Source organism: Cygnus atratus, chromosome 17, assembly GCF_013377495.2.
Source record: "Cygnus atratus isolate AKBS03 ecotype Queensland, Australia chromosome 17, CAtr_DNAZoo_HiC_assembly, whole genome shotgun sequence".
NCBI lineage: Eukaryota > Metazoa > Chordata > Aves > Anseriformes > Anatidae > Cygnus > Cygnus atratus.
In genome coordinates this window covers 12026747-12051363 of record NC_066378.1, presented here as the reverse complement: position 1 = coordinate 12051363, position 24617 = coordinate 12026747, and the positions used below count along the sequence as shown (strand labels likewise).

Sequence of the window (24617 nt, the reverse complement as noted above, 5' to 3'; positions counted from 1 at the left end):
AGTATTCTATAATTCCAAGAATATTCAATCAAAATGCAGTCTTGAAGGATAAACAAAATACTTAACACAGTAGAATCTCAGGAAGAATCGTCGAATTTCAGAGTTTTCCAGTAATTAACCTAATTTAAGTTTCACTTCAAAAAACAATTAACATCAAGAAGTTGTTTTTAAACAGAAGCTAGGTATATGACCAGCCTCTAACCAAAATAATCCACTGCAGTATTTAAGAAAAAAACACCAACACATTAACAGTAAGCAGCTGAAGCATCAGAATCATTCCTTAGAATACACCATACGTAGCTGCTTATTCAAGAACATGCCTGTACACCTTACAGAGAAGTAAGGCTTTTCCTTGCCAGCCCTGAAAAAACAACTCATTTTATATTACCACAATACAAATTACTTGTATTCAGAAAGCTTTGGATATAGCAATACCGAAAGCCATACTTGCAAAACCTCAGATACAGGCTGTGCTATGGAAAAACAATCCATATCTTTGATTTGATGAAACTGTATACAAACATCAGAGAAAAAAAGAAAACTCTTTTTTAAGTTTGAAACTAGCATCATTTTAATAGTTACCTTCTTATATTTCTTTTTCAGGTCTGCACATGTTTCTAGTTTGAGTTGCTTCCCAGTATTTGGTCTGTATACTAAAAAAAGCTTCTTTTTAGGATTCACTTCCTTCACAAGAATAGCGGTTTTCTTGTTATTTCTTATCTGGAAAAAAATTAAGTTTCAACATGCTGACAAGCCCTACGTTAATCAAGTCCATACTGTGTTCTTAGCCACACTTGATAACAGCGTATGCTCAATAAATAACAACTTTAACGAGTATCACTATATCAAGTTTTCCTTATAGTGAAAGCACCTGGCTTTCTTGATGAAGGTTTTAAATGAAAGCTCCTCACTTAGGCTCACAGTTCTATCCGCAAATACCCAGAACCATTAAAAATGAGTGCTTCATACTTAAAGAGTTTGAAAAAAACTTAACATGATTCTTGAAGTAAAATTAAAAGCATTCTGAATAAACTGAACAGTGATTGACTTGAACATTACATTTTTCAAACTAGACAGCTTATTTGGTTAGCCCCAAAACAGACTTCTCTGAACATACTCATAGACACAAGCAAAGGATCTTACCTGTAGTGATAAATAAAACCCATCGTCTGGACCTGTCTGTTCTGCCCAGAGCTTAGTCGCTTCATCCCAAGACATTCCTCTCTCTACGCTGATCTAGAAGAAAGCCACACAGGGGCATTTGAAAAGGAACAGGCATTCGAACAGTTACAGAAATGGGAACTAAAGGACCACAGAACCTACTATCACCCAGTGAAAGGCATGGAACCCCTCACTCAATGCAAGCTTAGCTCATCACAGTATTTTAAGAACTTGCTTTTCAGTAAGTTTTACTAGTTCATACCAAAGAGGGGGAAAAAAAGGAAAAAAACTTACTGTGTATAATTCTACATGTCCAGAGGTAGAATATCCGGGAGTTAAAAACTTCTTAACATCTGCCTTCCTTACTTTCTCGTCCCCAGAGCCCAAATCTTAAACGGAAGGAACAGAGTTATTCCTCTTATCTTTTCTTACCTCATTGCAAGAACATTGAGATGTTGAGTACTCACCTAAGATGCCCATATCGTATCTTCCATTCTTTTTAGCATTTTGAATAACAGCATTTAACGTGTCAGAAAAGTACTGGAATAAAGCATTCTGCTGATGTACTTCCATACCAAGAATTCTATTCAGAAATTTTCCTATATTGTTATAATCTAAGAATAAGAAATACACACATCAGGTCAACAAAGATTAAATTTAACGACAACAAGCTTTCAATGAATATTCAAAGCATCTCAAAAGGACTACTTAAATCCATTCTTTCAGAAATGAAGAAAACATTCAGAAATTCTTCAAAGAAGTTTTTTTTTTTTTTAAAGATAGTTACGGATTCAGTTCTGCTGTTAGGAATCCACTATCATAATATGAGCATACAGGTGATTTTTCACCTGTAGGCTAAAAACAAATACCTTTATCAAGCGTTAGAATTCCAGATCTGTCTTCTACATTTATCAAGCCTACACCAATCAATCCTTGACGAACATCTAGGGGGAAAAAAAAAGTTAGATCACAGCTGCTTTGACATCTAAAAATAAACCAATGACGTAACAACTTGTTTAATCAACCTTGTTTCAAGATTGAATCCCAAAACTTCGATACCGCCAAATACATCGCTTGCAATTACTACGTAATATATTGATAAGTAAGACAGAACTTCGCCTTCCGTCCTTTCAGAAAGCACAAGTAAGGAAAACTACTAATGACATTATACATGAACCCACAGGAGAACAAGATACTTTAACTTTGACCATTATCTGTTATAAAAGAGCTGTACTTAATACTTTGGCCAACCTGATAACATGCGTTATATTGATTGAGAGAGTTCACTTATCTTGTTTCATATGTGAACTTCAACATTCAGCAAAAATACATAGGAATAAAATCCAGTGAGAACCAGCTGATCAGTTCAAAGAGCAACAATATTTTCTAGCTCTAGAAATACCTGCATTTTCTGCATTCTGCAGAATGACCAAAACCAAGTAATTAAATCCAGTGGATTAAAATTACCTTTGAAGAAGTCTCCAGGAAAATCAGGTGGCGGAGAGACCATTGGGGAGTCTAAATTCACAATGGATTTCATAACAATCTCTAAAGCATTCCTGCCATACTGCATAAGAAAAAAAGTTGTTTTAACAACATGATTCAGTGTTTGTGCCTCAGCTCCAAGCATACACGGGTTAAAACAAGCATTTCTGATTCACGACGAAACTTTTCACTCTTTATTAGCTTTTCAGTTATAAGTTACACTACATAACAGCCCAGTGTTAATTTCTAATTAAAATTGCCAAATTAATCTTTTGATTTTAAATGAAAAGACATCATTCACTTCTGACCTGGATTGTTAGCAGATGCAGAGAAGTAACTTACATGCGTATTTCTACTCTATGGTTTCTGGCTATTTGTAAAGCCACGATCTTAATTCTATTTCAAGAAGAGGCCTTTCATCAGAAAGTAGTAGTTAAAAGTATAAAATGCTTCACATGAGATGGAAGAGATCCTTCCTCAACAGGTCATTTGTGGAATAAGCACCACAGCATGAACTTTCAAACAAAAATAGAACTGTCACCTTGTTGTCAAAATTGAATCTGCTGAGGTCTCGAGTTTCTGTAGCCCGTCTGTCACCATGGGTGAGGGCTCCCTGTTAAGACACACCTTTGTGATTAGAACAAATTAAGGAAACAATAACTTAAGCTCTATTTTCTCAAAAGAAGGATCAGGTTTCTTGGAAGGATCAGATCTTACCAAGCTTTCCAGTCTTTTTGCAACAATGGATGCAAATCTTTGCTCTCCAGCCAACTCAGAAATTAGGAATACATACTCTGGAGCAGTCACTTGGTTGGACCTGTGAGTCCTTCCTGGATAGTTAAATAGAATCACATATATTAAATAAATTCCACTTCAATGAACATTTGAATTGTTGAGAATTAAGAAAATAGTTTAATCCTACTGAAAATCAGCTTCTGCTGTAATACAACCAATGGAAAGCAGTACAAAAAATAGAGTTTTGGTAACTTCATAAAGAGATTTGATATATGCAAAACAAACTAAGCTGTGGTGTAAATTTGTTCACTAGGTTTCTTTCAAAGCTTTTGAGACTATTAGCTATGACTATTAATGAAGGTGATTCTGCCCCAGGTGAAGGAGATTGGAAGGGTTCCTTAAGAGGCCACTTAGTCATTCTTCACATGAATTAACTGTAAATTTAGCATTACTGAATCTGCTAGGAGAAAGATACAAGAAAAGCTATTTACCAAACTGCTGTATTGCTCTATCCGCACTCCATGGCAACTCCAGAGTCATGTGAACTCTCCGCCTCTGATTCTTAGCTCTACGGTCTGCTTGCAGTGAGATACCAGAGCTGGCAGCCTCCGAGATTATGGCAATGTTCTTTTATTAAAAAAGAAGATATTTAGTAATAAAGCCGAGATCAAGTTTCAGTTTTCAGTTTCTAAGAAAAAATGATGTTAGAATTACTAACATGTCTGGAATAGTATCACTGTCATTTGGTCTTAGTATCTCAAGAAGGGAAAGAGGGGAGGGAAAGAAAAGTCTGGTTCTCTATCAGTTAGAAATGCTAACAATTTTTTTTTTGAGAAAGTGTTTTTCACTTTCTGGCAACAAAAATTTTATGCAAATGAAAAAAGGCAGTATGTTACAGTCTTGCCATTCTAAAGGACATATTTCTCTGATGAGAAGAGAAAGAAAAGAGAAGGGACAGAGGGAGACCTGTTCAACAGCAAGCAACAGAAAAGAATTACAAAAAGTTGTGGCTAATACCGCATATGGAAGAACACGTGGCCATTTTGGTATCTGCATTTGACTTGAAAGAATTTAAGCTCTTGGACTGTTCACTTACAGGAACATGAATATTTCCCCTCGAGTGTAATAACAGATCTCAGAAGTTCCACACAACAGCTACATTTACTTGATTTGCCCTCTTGTGGTAGCATACCCAAGTGAATCATTTATGGTGTTTGTTTTTTCCTCCTCCTTTTATCAGCTTCAATTCTATTATTTTAGTCATTATTTCCTTTCAGAGTACAATTTAAAGGACAAAAGCTATTGCTCTTTCCAGCATTACTTCTCCCTCTGTGTTAAGGTTAACAAACTCCCACCCTTTCTCATTGAAACTTCTTCTCCCCCTATTGCACCAAGTCAACCTAGTTTTTCCCCCTCTCAACTGTTTTCTCTTTGTAGCAGAAGTACACGTTAATCCAGATAAAGGAAGCTGGAAGACATGGAAGGTTTATCTGCTTTTTAAACACGCTGTTTCAACAAGACTAGTTTAAGGGTGCTAGCTTTCCAACTGGCACATTTGTACATGCCTCCTAGGAACAGGCCTCCATGCCCACCCAGACAAGAGCCTGACCTATGAAGAATGCTGTAGCCACATATTAGATAGGACTACTCATCACACTGGTTTGAAAAACAGAATGCACAGCACTGAATAGGAAATGCTTTCTAGCTGGTACTTATCGTACTTAAAGTCACTTACAGTGAGATAAAAGTAGACTGAAATATTCAAGTTGTTGCTCTATGTGACTGACTCATCTAGCAAGTTCTTCTAAATCGTATTTAAGAGCTACCTTATCTCCATCCATGAACCTCTGCTTTTCTGTGATGTTCAGAATTTCAACAGGCACATCAAGTTCAGATCTTGACTCATAAGATATGCTGCCATCATCATTGCTCACAACTCTCCCTTTGCGGCCTGTCATCTTTAAAAACAAAAAGGGAACATAAACTCATTATGGTAATACCAAAATTATTACATGACCCAAACTTCAAGCAGTGATGCTATTTATTCATATACCAACCTTAAAACACAAATTACTGATTCTGAAATTTACCAAGTACAATACTCCAAGCACAAAGCTACCTTTGAGAACCTGCATTATATTTTTTGCTTGACGTCATTATCTGCTATGTGGAACACTTATTCAGAGGTGGCTCAGGGAATCAAAAGTACAACAAGAACATACCTATGAAGAAACATATACTATACCACTGTCCATAGCGGAGTTGTTAGTCATCAAATAATTCTACAGACTACTGTTGAAGTTATGTCTTAAAATGAAGAGTCTAATGCCTGTCAGAAGTGAAGAAAAGCTGTCACATACTAACATACTAGCTTGCTATTTTTACTCCTGACAACAGCAACTGGGGACATATAAAAATGCTCACAACTCCAGAGGACTCCAAAGGTACTAAGAAAATGAGCTAAAATGGTAGCTGAGATTGTCAATGATTTATTTTAACAGGGTCTTTTAAATCATGATGATGTTTCTATCTGAAAGGGACAGGTAGCTTAGAGACATGTTCCTAAGATTTTTGAGAAAGAGATATGATCGCTCATCTGACTTTTCAGAAATTTGGTTTTATTATACAGGTTCTTAATCTTTATTGCTCGTATGTACCAGCTTCAAACTGACAACAGCTAGTTTGAACTATATACCGCTATTAAGAGAAGCAGAAACTAGTGTTATTTATCTAATAAGAAACCACCACCAATCTCAGAAATAACCTGTTCATCCATCAGAACTCTTCCCTGTATTCCAGTAAAATCTTCAAGTTTCTCCTTCACGCAGGGGCATTCAGCAAAAATAGGTTATATTCTCATACCCGTGAGATGTCTAAAACTGATGAACAACTTCTCTTTTCAGATACTTAGGCAATACATAATCTTGGATGACAACAGTGATTTACTGCTGCCAGATCAGTAACATACAGCTGCAGTAGAAAAAACACCATTTTCTCTGAACATAAACATCAGCCTACCTCTGCAACATTTTCAGGACCACCCAGTTCATCTATAAGCTCATCCAGTGTATTAGGTGGAAGATCTTCAGCCAGCTTTTCCAGTTTATCAAGCAGTTCTTTCTTCATTTGTTGGGCCCTTTCAACAGCATCCTGACTTGTTACAAAGCTGCTGTTTGTGTTACTGTTTCCTGAAAATTAAGAGGAAAACCTTTGATTAGAATTTCACTGCTGAATTGCTAAGGTGAACCAAACAAGTGAATTCCAAAGAAATTTATTCTTACCTGATGTGTTGGTGCTAGAAGTAGTGGTACCAACAGTGGAAGTAAAACAGCTAGGTCGTTTTGAGCCAAGACCAGAAGCTAATAAGGCACTTTGTATAGAATCTGGGTCTATACTTTTCTTCTTTTTCTTGTCTTTATTTTTTTTATGCTCTTTTCTAATTAGCCAGGGATCTAGGATTAAATGAAATATTTTCAAAAAGTTTACAAGAATTTAACAAAAAAATGCATCCCTTCCTTTGAAAACCAATGTTCTCATTACAAAAGGTGACTTACAGAAGCCTGAACTTTAGTGTGTAAAAATCTGCCGAAGAGATGCAGATCACTCTAGAACTAATTCCTGTCCCAGTAGGATTTAACTACACACTTATCATTCACAATCGTATTTTTGGGTCACTGAAATATTTAAGGCTTTACGCTTACTATCTGTAAGTACAGATACCTGCTTCATGAAGCACTTAAACTGCCTTACCATCTTCATCATCTTCACTGGATTCATCTCTGAATGGGTTGAAGTCGTCATCATCTCCAGAACTCAAAAATCTGAGGCTCTCATTGTCACTTTCTTCATTGTCTGAAGCATCAGACTCACTTTCACTCTCATCAGAGCTGCTACCTGCAAGGCCACCTGTTTTACGAGCTTTTTTGGCTTCTCTGCTTACTTCTTCACCTAGTTCCATCACCACCCCAGGACAAAAAAGTAAAAAAGTTAGTTTAGACCTTGTAGTCTACTTTTGACATTTGTTTTCAGCGCCACTATGTACAAACTGAAAAAATATTCAACATTAAAAACAAAACTGTTTAAAATAAATTTAAGTTTTTCCAGTAAGCCCTCCCCCCAACACTTTTAAAATCACTTTTTTTTTTTTTTTTGGTAAAAGTATCACCAGCCTGTGGAAAGACGGTACCAGGCTTCTCTTTTCTTAGTCATGAGAACAAGGAAGCAGTTATTTGCTTGACTGCATCAGGAAGTGGTCTGATATACAAGCTGCTTTGGGACACAATCCCACACTAGTTATCAGCCCAATTTTTGAATGAAGTAATAACTAAAATTTACAGACTATTATTTTGGCAGCAGTTTTAAATCTATTAACAGAAATTTGTAACAGAAGTCTTAGAGACCTGTAATACACGCTCTTTCATGAATATTGGTACTGATGCTTACATTCCCATAATTTATTTTTTCCCCTCAGAGTTCACTTTACAGCAGTTGTAAAACTGCTATTTTCACTATGATATTAGTGTAGCAACTCAAGCGTTACCTTTCCGTTTCTTTATTTTGTTCTCCTTGCAAGGGCTGTCTCTGGGTGAATTGTTGTTGCTTTGAGCAGTCAAGTCAATTCCCAACAAGCTAAACAGTTTCTTCCTGTCAGGAGCTGGAAAGTGCTTTTCAATAAGAGACTGGAATACTCCTCTGTTTAAGGAAAAGAAAGTTCAGTCCAATTTGCATTCATCTAAAGTAGAAACTTGTAACATTTGAACAGCTTGACTTCTGTGAAGAATTATTCCTCGTGAATGCAATTACAGATGCACCCTGTATAATTATCACCCATGTTACTGTGTTTGTCACCCTCTAAAAAACAGTGGTAGGAGATATTTACTTTACAGCACTGTTACTTTTAACTCATTAAACTGGATTTTGGTGTCAAGTGTTATTGCTACTGACATTTTCTTACTGCTCAACGTTTAAATGATAGATTAACTTAAATTATTAAGATCTTCAGCAAGGTAGTCTCAGGGTTGGATCTGGCTCATCTGATAAAAGTTTTGCTGTAAATGCAGCATGCACTTGACACATCTACCCTCCCTCCCACTTTGAGGTAGAACAGTACCAGCTGTTCCACCTGAAAACATCATTTAACATGGCATCAGCAGAACCAGGAACTAAAGAACAACTCATATAAGTAATCCTGTCAGACTTCACATACAGGCAGCTTAAGCACAAATTGCTACATGTATTCCAGTTTTCCAGTCACTTTGCTAAAGCGCAGTTCTGACAAACATCATATCTTACTTTGCTGTAGAAACAAAGTCATTCAGTTCACCACCACCTTCCTCCAAAGCTTCTAGCGTCCTTGCTTCTCCTGTTGACTGCAGGCCAATAACAACACACTAAAAGACAAATTAACACAAGGTACACGTTTCAATACCAGAGAGTACAAAAGCATGTTGCTACCATGCCTTTTAGAATATTTGTTATAAACAAAAATATTTAGAGGTAAGTCTTCATCAACTTACTTTCCCATTTTTGATTTCTTCCCGAGCTAGCTGCACCACCCTCTTCACTTTAGATGCTATGCAAAGGTACTTGAAAAACCTCTGATGAGCTGACCAAAACTGACCCCACATAGACTTTTTCATTCGTTGTTCTGCATCAATAAGATCAGCCGCTTGTTGAAACCTTTCTCTAGCGCTGACCCACTGAAAAAGAGGATGTTAATTGCTTTGTGTCACATTTAAAGGCTATATAGATACATTCTTTAGTATCCAAATAAAGACAGAAGAGAAGTGTAAAGTTAGGATACTACGGGACTGCAAGTCAAGAAACTCCTTGTACATCAAAGCTCACAAAAAGAAAAGTTATGGCTCAGTAAAGTGAAAATGTAATTACTTTCATAATGAAAAGCAGATATTTACATTACTGCCAATGCAAATACACAGTTTTTTCTAATTATCTACTTTCTCCATTAATATATTCAGGCTGAGAAAGCCAAGAGAACTGCCCATAATTAGGCATAAGCAACAACCAAAAAAAGAAAACTACTGCTTTCACATTTACAATGTTTTGTTATACCCTTTAAAACTTGTCTAAGACAAGAATGTTAAAGTAAGACTTCTGCATGCTTTTAAGTAAGCTTTGGATATGAGTCTAATGACTTTTAAACAACTTCATAAAGTAAAATACTGTTTTGAAGTTGATGTTATAGCTGTCAAAGAACAATTTTAATTATTGTAGCTATGCAACACGAACATTGAGTCATGCTTAAGCATTTATTCAGCAGGTAAAGACCCTGTTCATTTTAAGCTATGTCCAAGGAACAATTAAGTCGTGTCAGGAAGTTCAGATTCCCTATTAGGAAAAAAGTTCTTCACTGAGAGGATGGCAAAGCACTGGAACAAACATCCCAGGCAGGAAGGAGATCATGGCTCTAAGCCTGTGTTCAAGAAGCATCTGGACAACACTCTTACATATATGGCTTAACTCTTACGTTGAGCTATGAAGAGTCATGAGTTGGGCTCTATGATGGGTCCTTTCCAACTCAGGATATTCTCATTCTAATATTTTTCCTAATACAGTGGTGATGCTGTACAAGAATGTGTACAAATGAATGTGTTTTGTGGACAACGTTAAGAACAAGAGATAACCAGCCAAGAAATAAACAAAAACATTAAAGGCAACGACAGCTTTGCCAATTTAGACTTGATCCACTGCACATGTAAAACTACTGTCCTGCACTGTTTAACTACAAGCACAGCTCTACCATACTGCTTCCGTGAAGAAGTGTGTGCAGTCTGTCTAGTGCTTTTGCAGCTTGTTTTCAGCTCAGTTGCCTAAAGAGGGAGGACTGCAGCAACTATAACCAGCAGGAGAACAGCGTAATCTAAGGCAACAGTGACTAAGGTCTCTGGAGCGCTGCTAGAGGGCTGTGAATCTGTCAGATACTGGAAGATGCACCCTAAACTACAGCTTTTATGACTCCAAACAAGAACTAGCAGCTTTTGCCAAAGTCTTAAATGCCAATCTTTACACTAAGATGGTACAAGTAAATGCCATTCCTGTCTCTCAACAAGCAACAGGACTATATTTTATTTCAGACGCATTTAAGTTTTTAATGCAAGTAACTTCAACCTCTCAGAACTCAAGACAGAAGCAAATTTAAAGAAGCGTTCTTACCAGTTTCACAGATTTATTGTACATTTTAACATATTCCTGTGAAAGCAGAACTTCATCAATTTTGAAAGTTACACCTGAAAAACTCAACTGTCTAGCTATGTACATTCCTCTCAGTTTCATATCCATAGCAACTATTTCCATGGCACCAACACCTCTAAAATAAAACAAAAAGTGAATGTTAGCATTTTCAAGAGCAATGATTTGTTAAAAACACAAAACAAAATTCAAGTTCTTTACAAATAAATAGCATGCTTACAAATGTGGAGGAATGTTTTCAAAATCATTAGGAGTGTTTAACTAAACAATACTAATAAAGAAGGTCTTGAAATCTAGCCTCCACATAAAACTACATCCCTGCTCCATGAGTACTACATGTACTCCAACAGGTATAAAAAACTCAGATACCTACTTTTTCCCCAAAAATGACCCAGCATGCATTAGGATATCAACTTATTAACCGTAAGTGAACAAAGAAGTTGGTCCAAACATATAACAGAATCTTTTATTGCAATTTTATGAACTCCAATGAGGACTTAAAGTAATGGATACAAACTATATTAAGTTATTCAGATTTATGCTGGTATGAAAATAATTAAGTTACCTAGTAACTTAAGTTCTCTTTAACAGAAACACACCTTTAGCAATACCTCAAGAGCACTGAAGTCAATTGCAAAGCTAAGCTACTCACAAGCTCAGGCCTGTAATTTCATTATTGCTCATTTGATGCATACTCAGTAATAAAGCGGAGACTACACTTGCACAGTCTAGAAAAAGCATGCATCATGTAGATGGTATGTGAGAAGATGCATACTAAGCCCTATTGTAGCATTCTGAAGTGTTCAAAAATCCTTGTCAAGTAGGCAAAACAGAATATATTAAAATGCTCACCTACCAAAGAATGCAGCAGCAGCATTATCTCCTGACCTCGCACATTTAGTTTTCTTTGAAAGGTCTGAAATACGAAGTACCTTTCAACAGCACACGTCATTTCTCTGAACTGGGTTCTTATACCAGAAAGCATAAGAACAAGACTTCTTACTGTTAAGCTGCCTAAGCTGAGCGCATAAACATTAGAGGGCTTTTGCATATAGGGAGACGCTGACTATACTGAGTGTACTTGGTATATACAGTGTGTTTTCATGATTAGCAGCAAAACATTTTCACCTCATACCACCACCCATGTTTTGAGAGGGCTATTCTCCTAGCCAGCTTCTAAAGCTCTCAAAATCTTCTGCACGTAAGGGAAGCATCTCATCTTTCACCACGTAAGATAAATTACATTTTTGCTAGATTTAGAAGCTAGAGGCAGAAAGTCCTTAGTGACAGGATGAGTTTCGGGAGGACTCTGTGTGAGCAAAGACAAAGGAACTGGAAAGCACATTCAATCACAACCATATGTGTTCTTGCTATAGCTCTTCAAATTATTACCTTCTTTCGACAGCCTGAATAAAGTCACTGAATTCCCTAAATGGAGTTCCTTCACCCCATATTCCAAGACGGTTCATGTATGCCATATTTCTTGGCTCAGATGCACCTAGGAGAAGAACACACTTTGTACCAGTGCCAGTAAAAGCATACAGACATTTAACGCGAACCAAGTAGTACATACCTGTGGCACTAGCATAAACAACCCTAGCTTTTGGAAGTTTATTTTGAAGTTCCAGTACAGCCAGACCTGTTTTTGTCGGTTTTGATGAACCAACAGGACACAGATTCTTGGCTTTATGACACTCATCAAATACAATCTGAACCATAATTAAGGAAAAGGTTTGCTCCACTGATTTTTTTTGTGTGAACTGAGAGTTAAGAAGAGAAAACAAGAAAGTCTACTAATTAGAGATAGGTTACAACAGTAAATTGCACTTTTTACTAGATCACATTTAACAATTAAAACTTTAGGAAAAAATATTTAGCTAGTATTTAATAGCACAACTACCCATACTCTTCAGAATTGGATCTGTTAGTGTCGTCGATACTCCCAGACAAAAACACTTAATATATTGGAGAAAGGGAATGTGTAAGCTTAAGATTCTTAAATACCATTTTAATTTTGTGTTCTTTATAGAAAATACAAAAGCTCATCTCTTGTACAAGAGTTGTGTGGTAACAATATGACAGTCGTAGACTGCCATGAAGTTTGTAAGACTTCAAGTCTACTGTCAAAGGATGAATGCAATTCATTATTGTGTGACAGTACTGTGAGAAAGAACAAATACGAAAGTACCAGAAAATAAAAACATGGGATTGTCTTTAAGGGTGTGCGCTCAAACAATAGCTTTGTTACAACCAACTCCAGATAAAGGATACGACTCCATCAAAGTCTTCACCACACCAGTGAAGAAGCTGCTTTAATCTGGTCTTGTATTTACCACCAGACTGACTTTCACCAATAAGAGAGGAATACGTGGCAAAAATGACACCCTTCTTCACGCTTCCATTGTGTTTGGAAGAAATCTTCCCATACTTGAACTGCCACAGAGATAAGAAAAATTATTCAAGGGATTCGTCCTCAGGACCATCTACCATATGACTATGGCATGCTGGTGTTCTTAACCTTATGGTTTGTATACTTTGAAACGCCTGGACCCTACATCGCACTTGGGGTATATCTGGCTTATGGGAAGTTGGTTAAGAGGTTTTACAGCACTCTGCTTAAACATATACTTAAGAAAGACTAGATCTGAGGCCTCGAAGATTAACAGCCAAGTTCTTCAACTTGACGGTTTCCTTAACTTAAAGACAATTAACATTTTTGTTCCAATGCATTCCTTAAAGCTATTTAGAGAGTGTATTTATGGCTGCTACTATAACTGACAATTTCTAGAAGCTTTACTGTATTTTAGAAAAAAGCAAAAATACTAACTCAAAAGGAATTTTAAGTTCAGACAGTGAACTCAACCAGTAATCACACTTCACAATTCATGTAAGTGGCTAATCCTAAGCAGACAGCACAGAAAATAACTTCACACGCTGCTGCCGCTTTAATACATTCTGAGAAAGTCTATTATACAATAATTATACACAAAGTGTACTACATACAAACTCTGCACTGGTGGGGTAAAAATGAAAAAGTGCTACAAAGTCTAAATGATTTAAGGATTATTTCAACTTCTAGAAGACACTCTACTAGTAATATCAGTAGTGGTTTGAAGAATAATGTTTAAAAGTCGCATGCTAAGATTTAATCCTACACAGGGCCTATTTACATGATTATCTTAAAGCACTGCATGGCTCTCACAAGATTAAGGCCTGTCAAACAAGACCTAGACAGCAGTTTTACTGAAATTAGTACGTTCTTGCTCTTAAAACAGTTAACACACACAACTTGTCACACAAGCGTACCTAAAGTTTTGCCTCAACTGTACATAGTAAAAAGTTTCCACACCTTGTTTAATGAATGAACCAAAATGTTTTTTGCTCCAATATCTCTCAAATCTCTTTCAGCATCATATTTCAGATCATTCGACACGCTAAACCTGAAGATATAAAAAAGCATTTAAGTTACAGCAGTTCAAAAAGCAGTTGCTAAAACATTTCTCAGAAGAGATTACACTGAATTTAAGTGCTATAGTTACTACAGTGTCTGCTCTAACAAGTCCTTACACACTTACCAGACTGCTCTTTTTCTGCCTAACAAGTAATTTTCATAGATTATCCCAGCTATGGTCCTTCCTTTTCCTACACCAGCACCATCACCTATCAAGAATCCAGCTCTGTCTCCATTGGGCAGGAATGTTTCATGTTGCTGTAGGAGAAAACAAAAACTTGTACTCATTCTCCAAAACACATCGCTGCGGATTGTCATAAATAAGCCAACATAAGAAACATCCTATCGGATGAGACCAGTGGTCCACCCCACCAAGCAGTTTCTGACAGCATGAAGAGGTTTTATCGAGAGCGCGTATATGAGCTTGACTGCTCTACATGGTCCTGATCCCTGCCTCCTTTCCTCAGCACCTGGAACTGCTGTAAAGGATGTGCATCTGTCTAGTCCTTTTAGCAGCCACTAATAGATCATTTTTTTAAACCCTTCAATACAGTCACTGCTTACTGTGTAAAGATTCTCTTATCAGTTTCACCAAGCTCCCATTTGTGCCCTTTTTGTGGGATCTGATGAACAGTTCCACTGCCTTCTTGATTATGTTATATTATATATATATGTTATATTAAAACTTGATTTTCATCCCCTTTTATTCTTCCCTCTTCTCCAGCCTTAGGCCTACCCTTTAAGTATCTTTTCAGGAAGCAACTTCTTCCTACGACCATTTTAGTTGTCCTCTAACCTTCACTACCTTCCTGATTTACAGAGCGCTGCATAGCCAGTATCAGACATGTGCTCACTGAAGTTTTCAATACAGTAGTAAAACACACAAAAGAGACGTAACATCTAGCATACCTGGGCTGCATAAGTGATCGCTTCAAGTTGCAAAGCTGACAACCAGCCATTATCAATTGTTTCTTCTGATATTGATGTCTGGTACCACACATCAGGAGGAGTTACACTGGATAACGAGCTGGTTTCCACTACCGGGTCAGGATGACGTAGACCAATTTTTACTGGTTGGAAAAGTAAGGGGAGGAAGGAAGAGGATGAGAACATCATAAACAAATCTGTTGCTACAGAAAAGGTTGGTTTATTTACTAAAACAAACTGCAGTTGACCACTGCAAAGGTTGAACTCAAGAAATACACTTCAATGTTTACTCAAGTCTAAGTTGCTTTAAATTATCACATACAAAGGAATACATCAACCTGGGTTTACATAACCGCAATTCTTAACTGTTTCTCTTTTAACCACCCTCCCCCAATTTTAATTAGGCTGTATAAAAGCTCGTTGTATAGAAAATTAAAAATATTTATGTACTCGATATGTTTGAAACTGCCCTGAACTTTGCCTTCTCCAAAAAATAGAGGCAGCCTCAAATGTCAGAATCACAAAAGCAACATTCTTCTCACTATTTATACAGGGCTGTTTTTAAGTAGCACAAGAAGAGAAAAGATTTAGAACAGACATGGTTTAATTACTGACAGATATCATCTCTGACAATAAAAATTAACCATTTAGCTGCAAACCCCACACAATTTTTTTTGCTTTACTTTTAGAGCTGACCATCAAGCAACTAGTAAATAAGATTAGGCTTTTTTGTCCCTAATTACAATAAAGAGGGGAAAGGAGAAAAGAGAGGAGATGGCAATTAACAGCTGTAAGAGATTTGCTTCCTTTTTAGAAGAACAAAAAGGCAATTCTAAGAAATAAAAGTCAGGAACAATACAGGAAGAAAGCACTTAGGGTAAACTTCGCACTGAAAGACTCAAAATGGATTTTAAGGATAGTAGCGACCACTCAAACTTTTTATAAGAAATTCCTCTGCTGAGGCAGAAAACTTAAAGGTAAAAAACCCGATTTCAGTTCAACTCTATTTATGAAACAGGCACTGCTTGATGAACTCCTTTCCTATTAAAGGAATATTACCTTCCAAAACTAAGTGCTATAGAAGAAAAAAATCCTAGGAAAAAAACACCATAAATTCAGATTTTTTCTTCATTCAGATAGAAACCTAAAGGACTTATGGTGTATGCTATTCACTCTTCTATAGGTACTAAAAGATATCAAAACATTTCAGCATTTTAATGCAATTAAGCTTTAGGTCATACATTTTATTGGCATATACTCAGCGTAAGTTTCTGCATGGCCCATTTCTTCTTCATCTTCTTCCTCAGGTTCCTCCTCCTCTTTCACTGCTGGCACTTTCTAGAATAGAGGAATATCTGCCTTAGAGTACTAATAATGTGCTGTTTGACTATGTCCTGAAAATTAAACTGAGAAACGTAATGAACATAAACTTGCACTTGACTGTTTTCTTAGCACATGTAATAGAGCAGCTGGGCAAACTACAGAAGGAAACGTACATCTCTTAGGCTCTGAAGAAATCTTCAAACACAACGTCATGGAGCTTCCTCTCCCTTACAGAGGGAATCACTACTACAGCATTTTAAGTCCAAGCTATGACTTAAAGAAAGCAACAAGTTAAAAACCTAACTTTCAGGTACTCCCATGAAGTCTCTTCTAGTTGCACATTCATTGCACAATTTCACACCTTCAGGGAACAGTCACGATAATAACCACAGTTATATCCAGTATTCTCCCAAACTTGACAGTTATCCATTTTTACTGTGATTTTGGTTAATGTAAATATACTAATATTTTAAAACACTCTCTAGACAACAACTCGAAGTCTTTCACAATTAATATTTAATATTTCAAAATTTGCCCAAAGAAATTTTTTGTGCCAGTTACTGAGGAGCACTGCTCATCACAAACTTCAACCCAATTCCATCAGTGATGATGATGAAACTCTAAAATACGTTCTGGTGCTGTAAACATCTATTGAAATTTAAGGCTATTGAATGATACTCTATTTATATCTTAAATCAAACCACCCAAAACATCAGTCATGCTAGAGAAAGTCTCCTAGTTTTCTTGTTGCTAGTTACACAGAGATACTTTAAAAGAAAAAGGTCGTAAAAACACACAGCAAGTGAGGTGTTTATCAGCTTTAACTGGAGCACATCCTTTCGCGTCCACACAGCGAGGTCCTGTTAAAGATAACTTCAAGAAGTTGCCATTTAGTATGCAGGCTGCCTGGTCTACACAGCTGTTAGTTTTGGTCATCTAACCAAGTACTCAGTGGAGAAGCAAACCTTTTGAAGAAACAGATGCACTCAGTACAATTCTACCACAACAGGCAAATACAAGGAACCACCGAAACCAGTCACAGTTGGCTGGGGTCGATAAAATATAAACTCATTTAGCAGATTAACTACTTGTACTACTTACCATAGTAGGTGAAAAACTTCTCATTTTAATATCATTTATCCATATTCTTGCTACCTCTTTTGTGGAAGCCTCCTTCTTCACTGCACCATTGCTTAGATCAGCTACAAAAAAAAAGAAAAAACACCCGCTGTGTTTTACAGGAATTCCCTCTAAACGCTGACTCAGATTTCAACACTTCTCTTCCAGCTCATTAACAGAGAAGGACACTACTGTTCAGTAGGACACAGGTGCTTCATAATGCTATCAATATTTGTGTCCAAAAATAACGTGTCTGAGCACACAAGGAGTTAAGTCCCACTACTACTTAAAATTTCCCATGCAATACCATCACATCTGACACAGGCGTGCATTAGTTTCAAAATAAAAAAAAGAGACCTTCACCAAATCTAGACATAGTGTTTAGAAGTACTCCACCTTGTGAACCTCTGGAGTTTAACAACAAACCAGAAAGTCCCGTGTTTCAACAGAAATGAACATACCTGGTTTGGTGGCATTTACCACCTTAGGAACTACAATTACGTCTAAAAAAAAGAAAACCAACTTTGGTCTCAATTGTTTAGAGTTTATAACAGGATCCTTCAAGATGGAGATTTACTAACTTGCCTGTCCTCACCCACATTTGGAATCAACTAGCAATAGGGCTCAGTACAGAATTAAAAGAAATTCATGCAAGGATACATGTAAAACAATTAAAGGAGCTGTCAAGCTTCCATGAGGTCAACAGTCAATACATATATTAGATTTCATGCAACTGACCCTAGAAAACAATTAAAACAATTGCACAGAAAGCATTTGCCTCAGAGAGGCTGTATAATTTATTTATTTTTTTTTACAATCTAGAACTTCTGCTGCCTGAGTTGTATGAAAAGACCACGCTTCCTTCCACAAGCTTCTCTGCCCCGAGTTTTCTACAAGTACTTACCAATTTTTTAAATTATTTTTGAATAATAACGAAAAAGGTCCAAAACCACAAGCACATAAATAAGACTAGAAATGTGGTTCTAAAAGTCATGTCTCCTTACTTGAGGAGATGCATATTCAACTACTTTCTGCAGCTGTGCCACTACACCACCTATTGGGTCTTGATAATTCCTTATTATTTACATGCTTCTGTTAGCTTTCATTTAGTACAAAGAGTTAAGTCGGAGATCCTATAAAACTCTTTCCTGTTCTCCCTCACTGCTTTTCCTGCCTCCCACCCCTCAACTTCAGTTGGTTTTTCAAGTTCAATTTTTGTTAACCACTTCAGAACAACGAGCAAGGAGGAACATTCTTGTTTCCATCCTAACAGCTGGCTTCGTTTAGAGCGCATTCTACCTGCATATGAAAAAAAGGCGTACTTTCAACTCTGCCTATAAAAATCATTTATTTCAGAGACAATGATAAAATAGTAACACAGAAGAAGTCTGTGTACCTCTCAGGAAAAGCAGCAATAGAGATATTTTCAAACTCAAGTAGCCCAACCTTACCTCATGCTAAAAGCAGAATAACTCAAAAAAAATGAAACCAGTACATTTCATGCAATACTTTAGACATCAAATTGCAATTTAAAAATACATATGCATGCAGTTTTTCCCCTTTTAAGCTAATCATGTAAGTTAACTACATGTTAGAAATAGCATACAAGAAAAGACTATGAAAGGTATCACAAGGTGAAGATTTAGAGCACAGTAACAAAATACTTCTGGCTCATAACACCGTCTTTAAGCAGTAACATGGAAGCAAAAAGTTTTCAGCACTTTTTTTTTTAAACACAACAGGTCTGATGCTTCCCATGAAATATACAGGACTACCAAGGTTCTCCTTTCTTGGGAGATACTTCAGACAAACACCGTATGATAGGAGTACTACAGATCTTTTTTGGAAGATGCAAGGGAATAAGCCATCTGTCATAGTTCCACAGCAAACATACAGCAGAACAAGAACTCACACAGGCTCAAGAAAGCTACACCATCAACTTCAGTAATGCCCACAAATTAATTTTACGAATTTGCCAGCTGCATTTTAAAACATCATTTTCCTCATTCCTTATGGTAAACTGAAGGCATAACTTTTTTAAAGCCTGTTATTTTGTATTACTTCACCCCAAATTCTAACACTATTAGAGTCTGAACAGAATTTATAAGGTTTCTGCACACTTTCATTCTACTGTGACATTCCAAAAATCAACCAAAATATAAGATGCACAAATATCTTCACACGAGATTATTTTACCGTTTATCCAAAATACTGTAATTATGAATAAAGAAGAACACTCACTTGCTGCTGTTGCTACTGGTTGGGCAATGTTAGGAGGTGGCTTCAATTTCATTAATTCATTAAGACTATTATTCTTCAGAAGATCTTTCAGCTGAATCTGGTCCTTCGAAGGTGCAGTGGTCAAGGCATTCCGTACTGCTGGTGCTGCAACTGAGGGTCGAGTAGTTGTGCTGGTCTGAATGATTTTTGCTACAGTAATAGTCTGCCTTGTGGTTGTAACAGGTGTTGTTTTTGTCATCACTATTGTAGTCCCCAAAGTTGGAAGCTGATTTATTTGATTCAGCACAAAGGTTGTGGTGGATGGTGGTTGCTACCAACAAAGAACCGGGGAGATTTTTCAGACGGCAGTGAAAAAAGCAGACTATTAGCCTTTCAGCTAGAACACAAGAGTCACCATTTACGAACTCTGTTAATAAGAATTGCCTTGTGGTACAACAGGCTGAGCACAAAGTGTCTTTCAAAACATCTACCGCTATATTGCTGTTCATGTTTTTGCATTTATTTTTTTTAAAGGCAAGGGAAAGTAAATAAATAGGATGAAGGATTAAACACCTAGGCACAAAACATAACTTCCATGGGTATAGAAACTCTAAACTGAAAAAAATTTCCAACATACAAACTATCTCCACAGTTGTGAAAGTAAATAACTTGAATTACTTCAAGTACTTGGTGCAACCTTTCAGACACACTGCAGGTCTGCCTTTTATATTCTCCCTTCAGGTGCAACTACCACACTTGTGGTGCTCAGAATTATCTGCAGTCACAAAAGGTGATGCATAGTTCAGGTACAGGATTCAAGTTCCCAAAGCTTTCATATAGCCAGAATATGCATGCAGGGGAAGTAAAAGGCACATTGGACACCCCAAAACGTTTTTCTGCATGCTGCTCGTCCTCTTTGGTGCTCCTTGTCACGAAAATCCTATCAACCCATGGGTCTGTTCAGCTTTCACAGGCTCAAAATACACAATACTGAGATGATGGCTAACTGGCATGTTACGGTCCCACGTCTTTTGTGACATTTCACTAACGTACACATACAAAACCCTGAAGTTCTTACCCGAACATTTAATAAGGCTGGAGTCGATACAGTCTCTGGTTCTTGTTTCACAGCAGCCGTGGCCTCAGTTTCCAAGCCTAGCTCTAATGCACTAAGTGGCACTGACTGCAGAGGGAAGAAAGAAAGAATCACTAGGTACTGGTATTAGCAGGAAATCAAATTCAAGTCTGAACACCCACCCACAAAATGAAAGTTAATAGGGAAGTCCTTAACTGAGCTTATTAACAAAGGCTGCACTGAAAACAAAGGTCATCAAGTGGTTATTTCCATCCAGAAAAGTTGAAGACCATTAGTTAACTGCAGAGAAAACGTTATTAGGTTCGTGACGTCACTGACATCTTATAGGAAGCAGCCAGAGTCCAGTGATATTAAGAGTGTGCACATTTTAAGGGAGAGCAAGACGACTCCAGTAATGCAGAGTTCTCTATGGACACATGACAGTACTTCCCCATTTAACATAATGAAACCAGGCAAGTTAAATATATGACTATACTGACCTAAATAGCGTGTTTCAGATTGCGTTAGTATAAAGTTTAAAATGAATTAACAAGTCATTTTCCAATCTCAGCACTATGAAGCAATAAATTTATGAAAATTCCACATTCTTTGAACATTTGCTATGGACCCTCCCTCCTCTCCCAATACATCAAGTACAAGCTCTTATGTCCTCTAGCAAACAACAATGCTCTTGTTTTAACCTGCTGAACAGCTGGAGTTGGAGCTGGATTTGCAAGAACCACGTCCGGAGAGTCAATATCAAATAGATCATTTGGACTGATTCCACTCTCACTCAAAGCAGCAAGCAACAGATCTTGTCCTGGCTCCACCATCTCTAAAAAATTAAGATCATAAACGCAAGTTACATTTAATTGTGACTTACTGGGCATGTGCACACACATTTAAAGTTTCCTTCCCTAGACTTAAGAACACATGCAGTGCAGTCACCTGCATACATAGTTTCACTTTCTGTATTTGCTCCGGCTCTTTTGTTCATTTCAAAAAAATATTCTACAAATCTTCTCAACATGCCCAAACTTAGAAGTAGGTAGGAAAAAAGTTTGCTACGCAGAATGCCATGACGCTCATTAACTTACAGAAAAAAGATGGCCTTTTTAGTCTTCATCACACTACATTTTTAAGCACGACAAGAAATATCAAGTGGCAGAAGTGGCGAGACTATTACACTAATGATGCGTCTGTCAGTAAAGCACACCGCATGAGGGAAGCACAATTAAAATTCATTTAGTTTATCTTGTAACAACAACTTAGCGATAAAAAGCTTGTAAGGGAAGCTTTTATTTCTTGCGTACCGTTTCATTAGGTAGTAATTCATTCATGGGAGAAATTTTGTTCTGCATAGGGGAAAGAACAAATGTTCCATATAGCAGTACGTTAGCTACACATTAAATAGGACACCAGCATCAGGTCACAGGCTCCTTCACGTGTAGGACAAGCAAAATTAATTCCAAAAAGCTATGCTAGGCAGCGTATAAACTTCTGAAAAAGCCAAATGCTGTTCAAGACAGATGTGTTTTGCTCTCCTAAGGAAGTCCTAAGAGAAAAACTGAACTTCACTCGTTACCTCAGCTGTTGCTTACATATTCCGAAATACACCTTAAGCAGAAATTCATCTCACTTGCTTTCCGCACCATCACCACCACCCACTGGTAACAAAACAGAAAACTAACAAAGCTGAACGCATACTTTGAAGCAGATAAGAACACAAAAACATTTGCCATTTCAAACACATTCACAGATGAAGCAGCATTCAGTCGCTTATCCTTCTCTACGGGTACACTAAGCCACAGCCAGCTGGTCGGTCACACACATTACCTAGCACGTTTGGCAGAACAGGTAATTCTTGTAGTAAATAAAGCCTCGGGCATTTAATTCTTGTTCTTCCTAGCTCTAGTATGCCCAATAATAGGGAGAGACCTTCTTCTAGTGGACCAACTCTCAGACGGTGGCACCGCAGCTGAAGGAGTGGACATATGGTACAGGGACAAAGGGGAAGATGTACTTTTAAGCCTCAAAGACTGTTCTGTCCAGAAGAATACCAAAGCAACAAAATCGGTGGAGCTCCTACTAACCCAACGCGATCCCATTAACGGCCATTTGCTATGTCAGAACTACACTCTGACCTTTTTTCCCTAAGAAAAATAAGGCACTTGAGGTGATCAGCTAAGTTGGCAGAACGGCCTACTTTGTAGTTTATTGGCACGGCAGATCTGAAGATAGCGAGCAGACAAGTTACGTGTCAGCTCCTTCAGAGGACGTCACCTCCCACGAGTCCATCTCCTGGAGTCCTGAATGGGTCAATAAAAGCGAGTAAGAGCAGACTGCTGGCTTTACCTTTCAGAAATATTAAGCCCCCTATCTCAGAAAAGGGGTCTATAAATGCATACAACCATTGAAATGGGAAGGATAAATCTAATTTTCATCAGACTAAAACACTGACCGATCATTTTGTTTAAAGGCTTACAGCACTGTTCCCTGATTATAAACTGGTGGGAGGAGAAAGATGAAGCCTGCAAAATGAAGTTTTGGCTTCTCGATCCTTTTGGTGTTCGGAACTTCAGCCATTGCAGGTGAGTTTGTACAGTGGGGGGAATTAACACTGGTCACCCCTTCAAACTGGCGGCCCTGAAACACTTCACAATTGTAACTTTGCAGCATTCATTTGGGAAGGGGAAGGCACTCTTCTGTACAGCACAAACACCTTTGCTCAACACAGTCAAACAAGAACATCTAAACGTACAAAAAGAGCGACAGTTAGGTCACTGTTCAGCCTGCACGTAGCTTTCCTCGAGCCCTCTCTAGAAGGAGGTATGGCTAGAGCCATACCAGAGAGATACATATGCCCCTCTTTACAGAACAGGGGCATAGGAAAACAGAAGCTTGGAGCTGTTTACTTCAGTATTCTTTTGTCCTAGTTCTCTTTAAGATAACTTCTAGTCTAGTATTGCAATACGAGGCAAGGACTTCCCATGAAAGTAAGGCTCAAACCGAAGGCTAGGAAAAATAACAGCACCACACACACAAACGCACCTTCCCCAACCACTCTAAAATGGTGCCACAACCTATCAAGTCTGTTTAAGGTCAAGTTTAACATAACAATTGCCCTGAACACTTCCTTTTTAACCCTTAAAAACACAATGGCTTGGATATTTGAATCAGTCTGAGTTCCGAAAATCGGTCACAGAAGTAATTTGTTAATTGCTTGCTTCAAAGTTTCTGCGAGATGAGCAGCAGTGAAAACTAGCATAGCAATTCCTAGAATTCCAGAGTGCATACGGTCAGCTCCGAACCCCCACTTTCCTACCAGAGCTGTCTTCATACGAGAAATCCCCCAGCTGTATTCCTCCCATGCTAACTCCTATTTTAACAGTCTTAAAAATTAGCTTTGGCTGGACTGTTAGCAACCGTTAGGAGAAACAACAGCAATTGTTTACTCGTCTGTCAGACAGCTTGGACAATGAAAGTTTGACTAACTAGTTTCATTTATTTTGTTTCTGGATGGTAGGAACAAAGCTGCATTGTTTGAAACTAGAACAAAAGGAATTCTGAACTTCTAGAATTTTTACATTAAAAGCCCTGAATACTTGGCACCAGTTTTAGATTTTGTGAACCTTCCAAGTGCCACCGCGCTGCCACCCCCCCCCCTTTTCTCCCATGTAGCTTTAGATTAGTAAGGAAGAGAAGGTTAAAAAAATATATATAGGAAAAGCTGCATCTTGATAGCTTATTTTATTTTTTGTGACATACACTAGTCAAGCCTAAAATGTTATCAGGCTGAAACAGCCCCATAATCTTGCAAGGTAGGAGGCTTCCTAGTTAACATAAGTGAAAGCAACTTTATCAGGCTCTGCAGCTCAGCTTTGGCAATACTATATAAGGACCTGTTTGCCA

At 37.6% G+C, this 24617-nt stretch overlaps 1 protein-coding gene across 3 annotated transcripts in view; it reads right to left on the bottom strand.

Annotated features, from left to right (window-relative positions):
- The window catches only part of SBNO1 (strawberry notch homolog 1), a 35890-nt gene that overhangs the window by 8107 nt on the left and 3166 nt on the right, over positions 1–24617 (bottom strand). For 2 of the 3 annotated variants that reach the window (XM_035564983.2, XM_035564984.2), the window contains exons 2-29: positions 21407–21540; positions 20709–20813; positions 19652–19961; positions 17393–17493; positions 16210–16306; positions 14951–15111; positions 14166–14299; positions 13940–14030; positions 12862–13023; positions 12164–12299; positions 11983–12088; positions 10555–10708; positions 8898–9080; positions 8674–8771; positions 7922–8073; positions 7132–7329; positions 6663–6833; positions 6400–6569; positions 5208–5339; positions 3873–4008; positions 3364–3476; positions 3188–3259; positions 2629–2728; positions 2031–2105; positions 1629–1775; positions 1456–1550; positions 1144–1236; positions 583–720 (exon numbers count right to left, since the gene is read on the bottom strand). In XM_035564983.2, coding sequence (XP_035420876.1) covers positions 583–720; positions 1144–1236; positions 1456–1550; positions 1629–1775; positions 2031–2105; positions 2629–2728; positions 3188–3259; positions 3364–3476; positions 3873–4008; positions 5208–5339; positions 6400–6569; positions 6663–6833; positions 7132–7329; positions 7922–8073; positions 8674–8771; positions 8898–9080; positions 10555–10708; positions 11983–12088; positions 12164–12299; positions 12862–13023; positions 13940–14030; positions 14166–14299; positions 14951–15111; positions 16210–16306; positions 17393–17493; positions 19652–19961; positions 20709–20813; positions 21407–21538 — 3762 coding nt within the window. In that variant the 5' untranslated portion in view covers positions 21539–21540. Of the gene's footprint in view, positions 1–582; positions 721–1143; positions 1237–1455; positions 1551–1628; positions 1776–2030; positions 2106–2628; positions 2729–3187; positions 3260–3363; positions 3477–3872; positions 4009–5207; positions 5340–6399; positions 6570–6662; positions 6834–7131; positions 7330–7921; positions 8074–8673; positions 8772–8897; positions 9081–10554; positions 10709–11982; positions 12300–12861; positions 13024–13939; positions 14031–14165; positions 14300–14950; positions 15112–16209; positions 16307–17392; positions 17494–19651; positions 19962–20708; positions 20814–21406; positions 21541–24617 lie in introns of all 3 variants that reach the window. The other variant, XM_035564982.2, reaches the window with a different exon arrangement.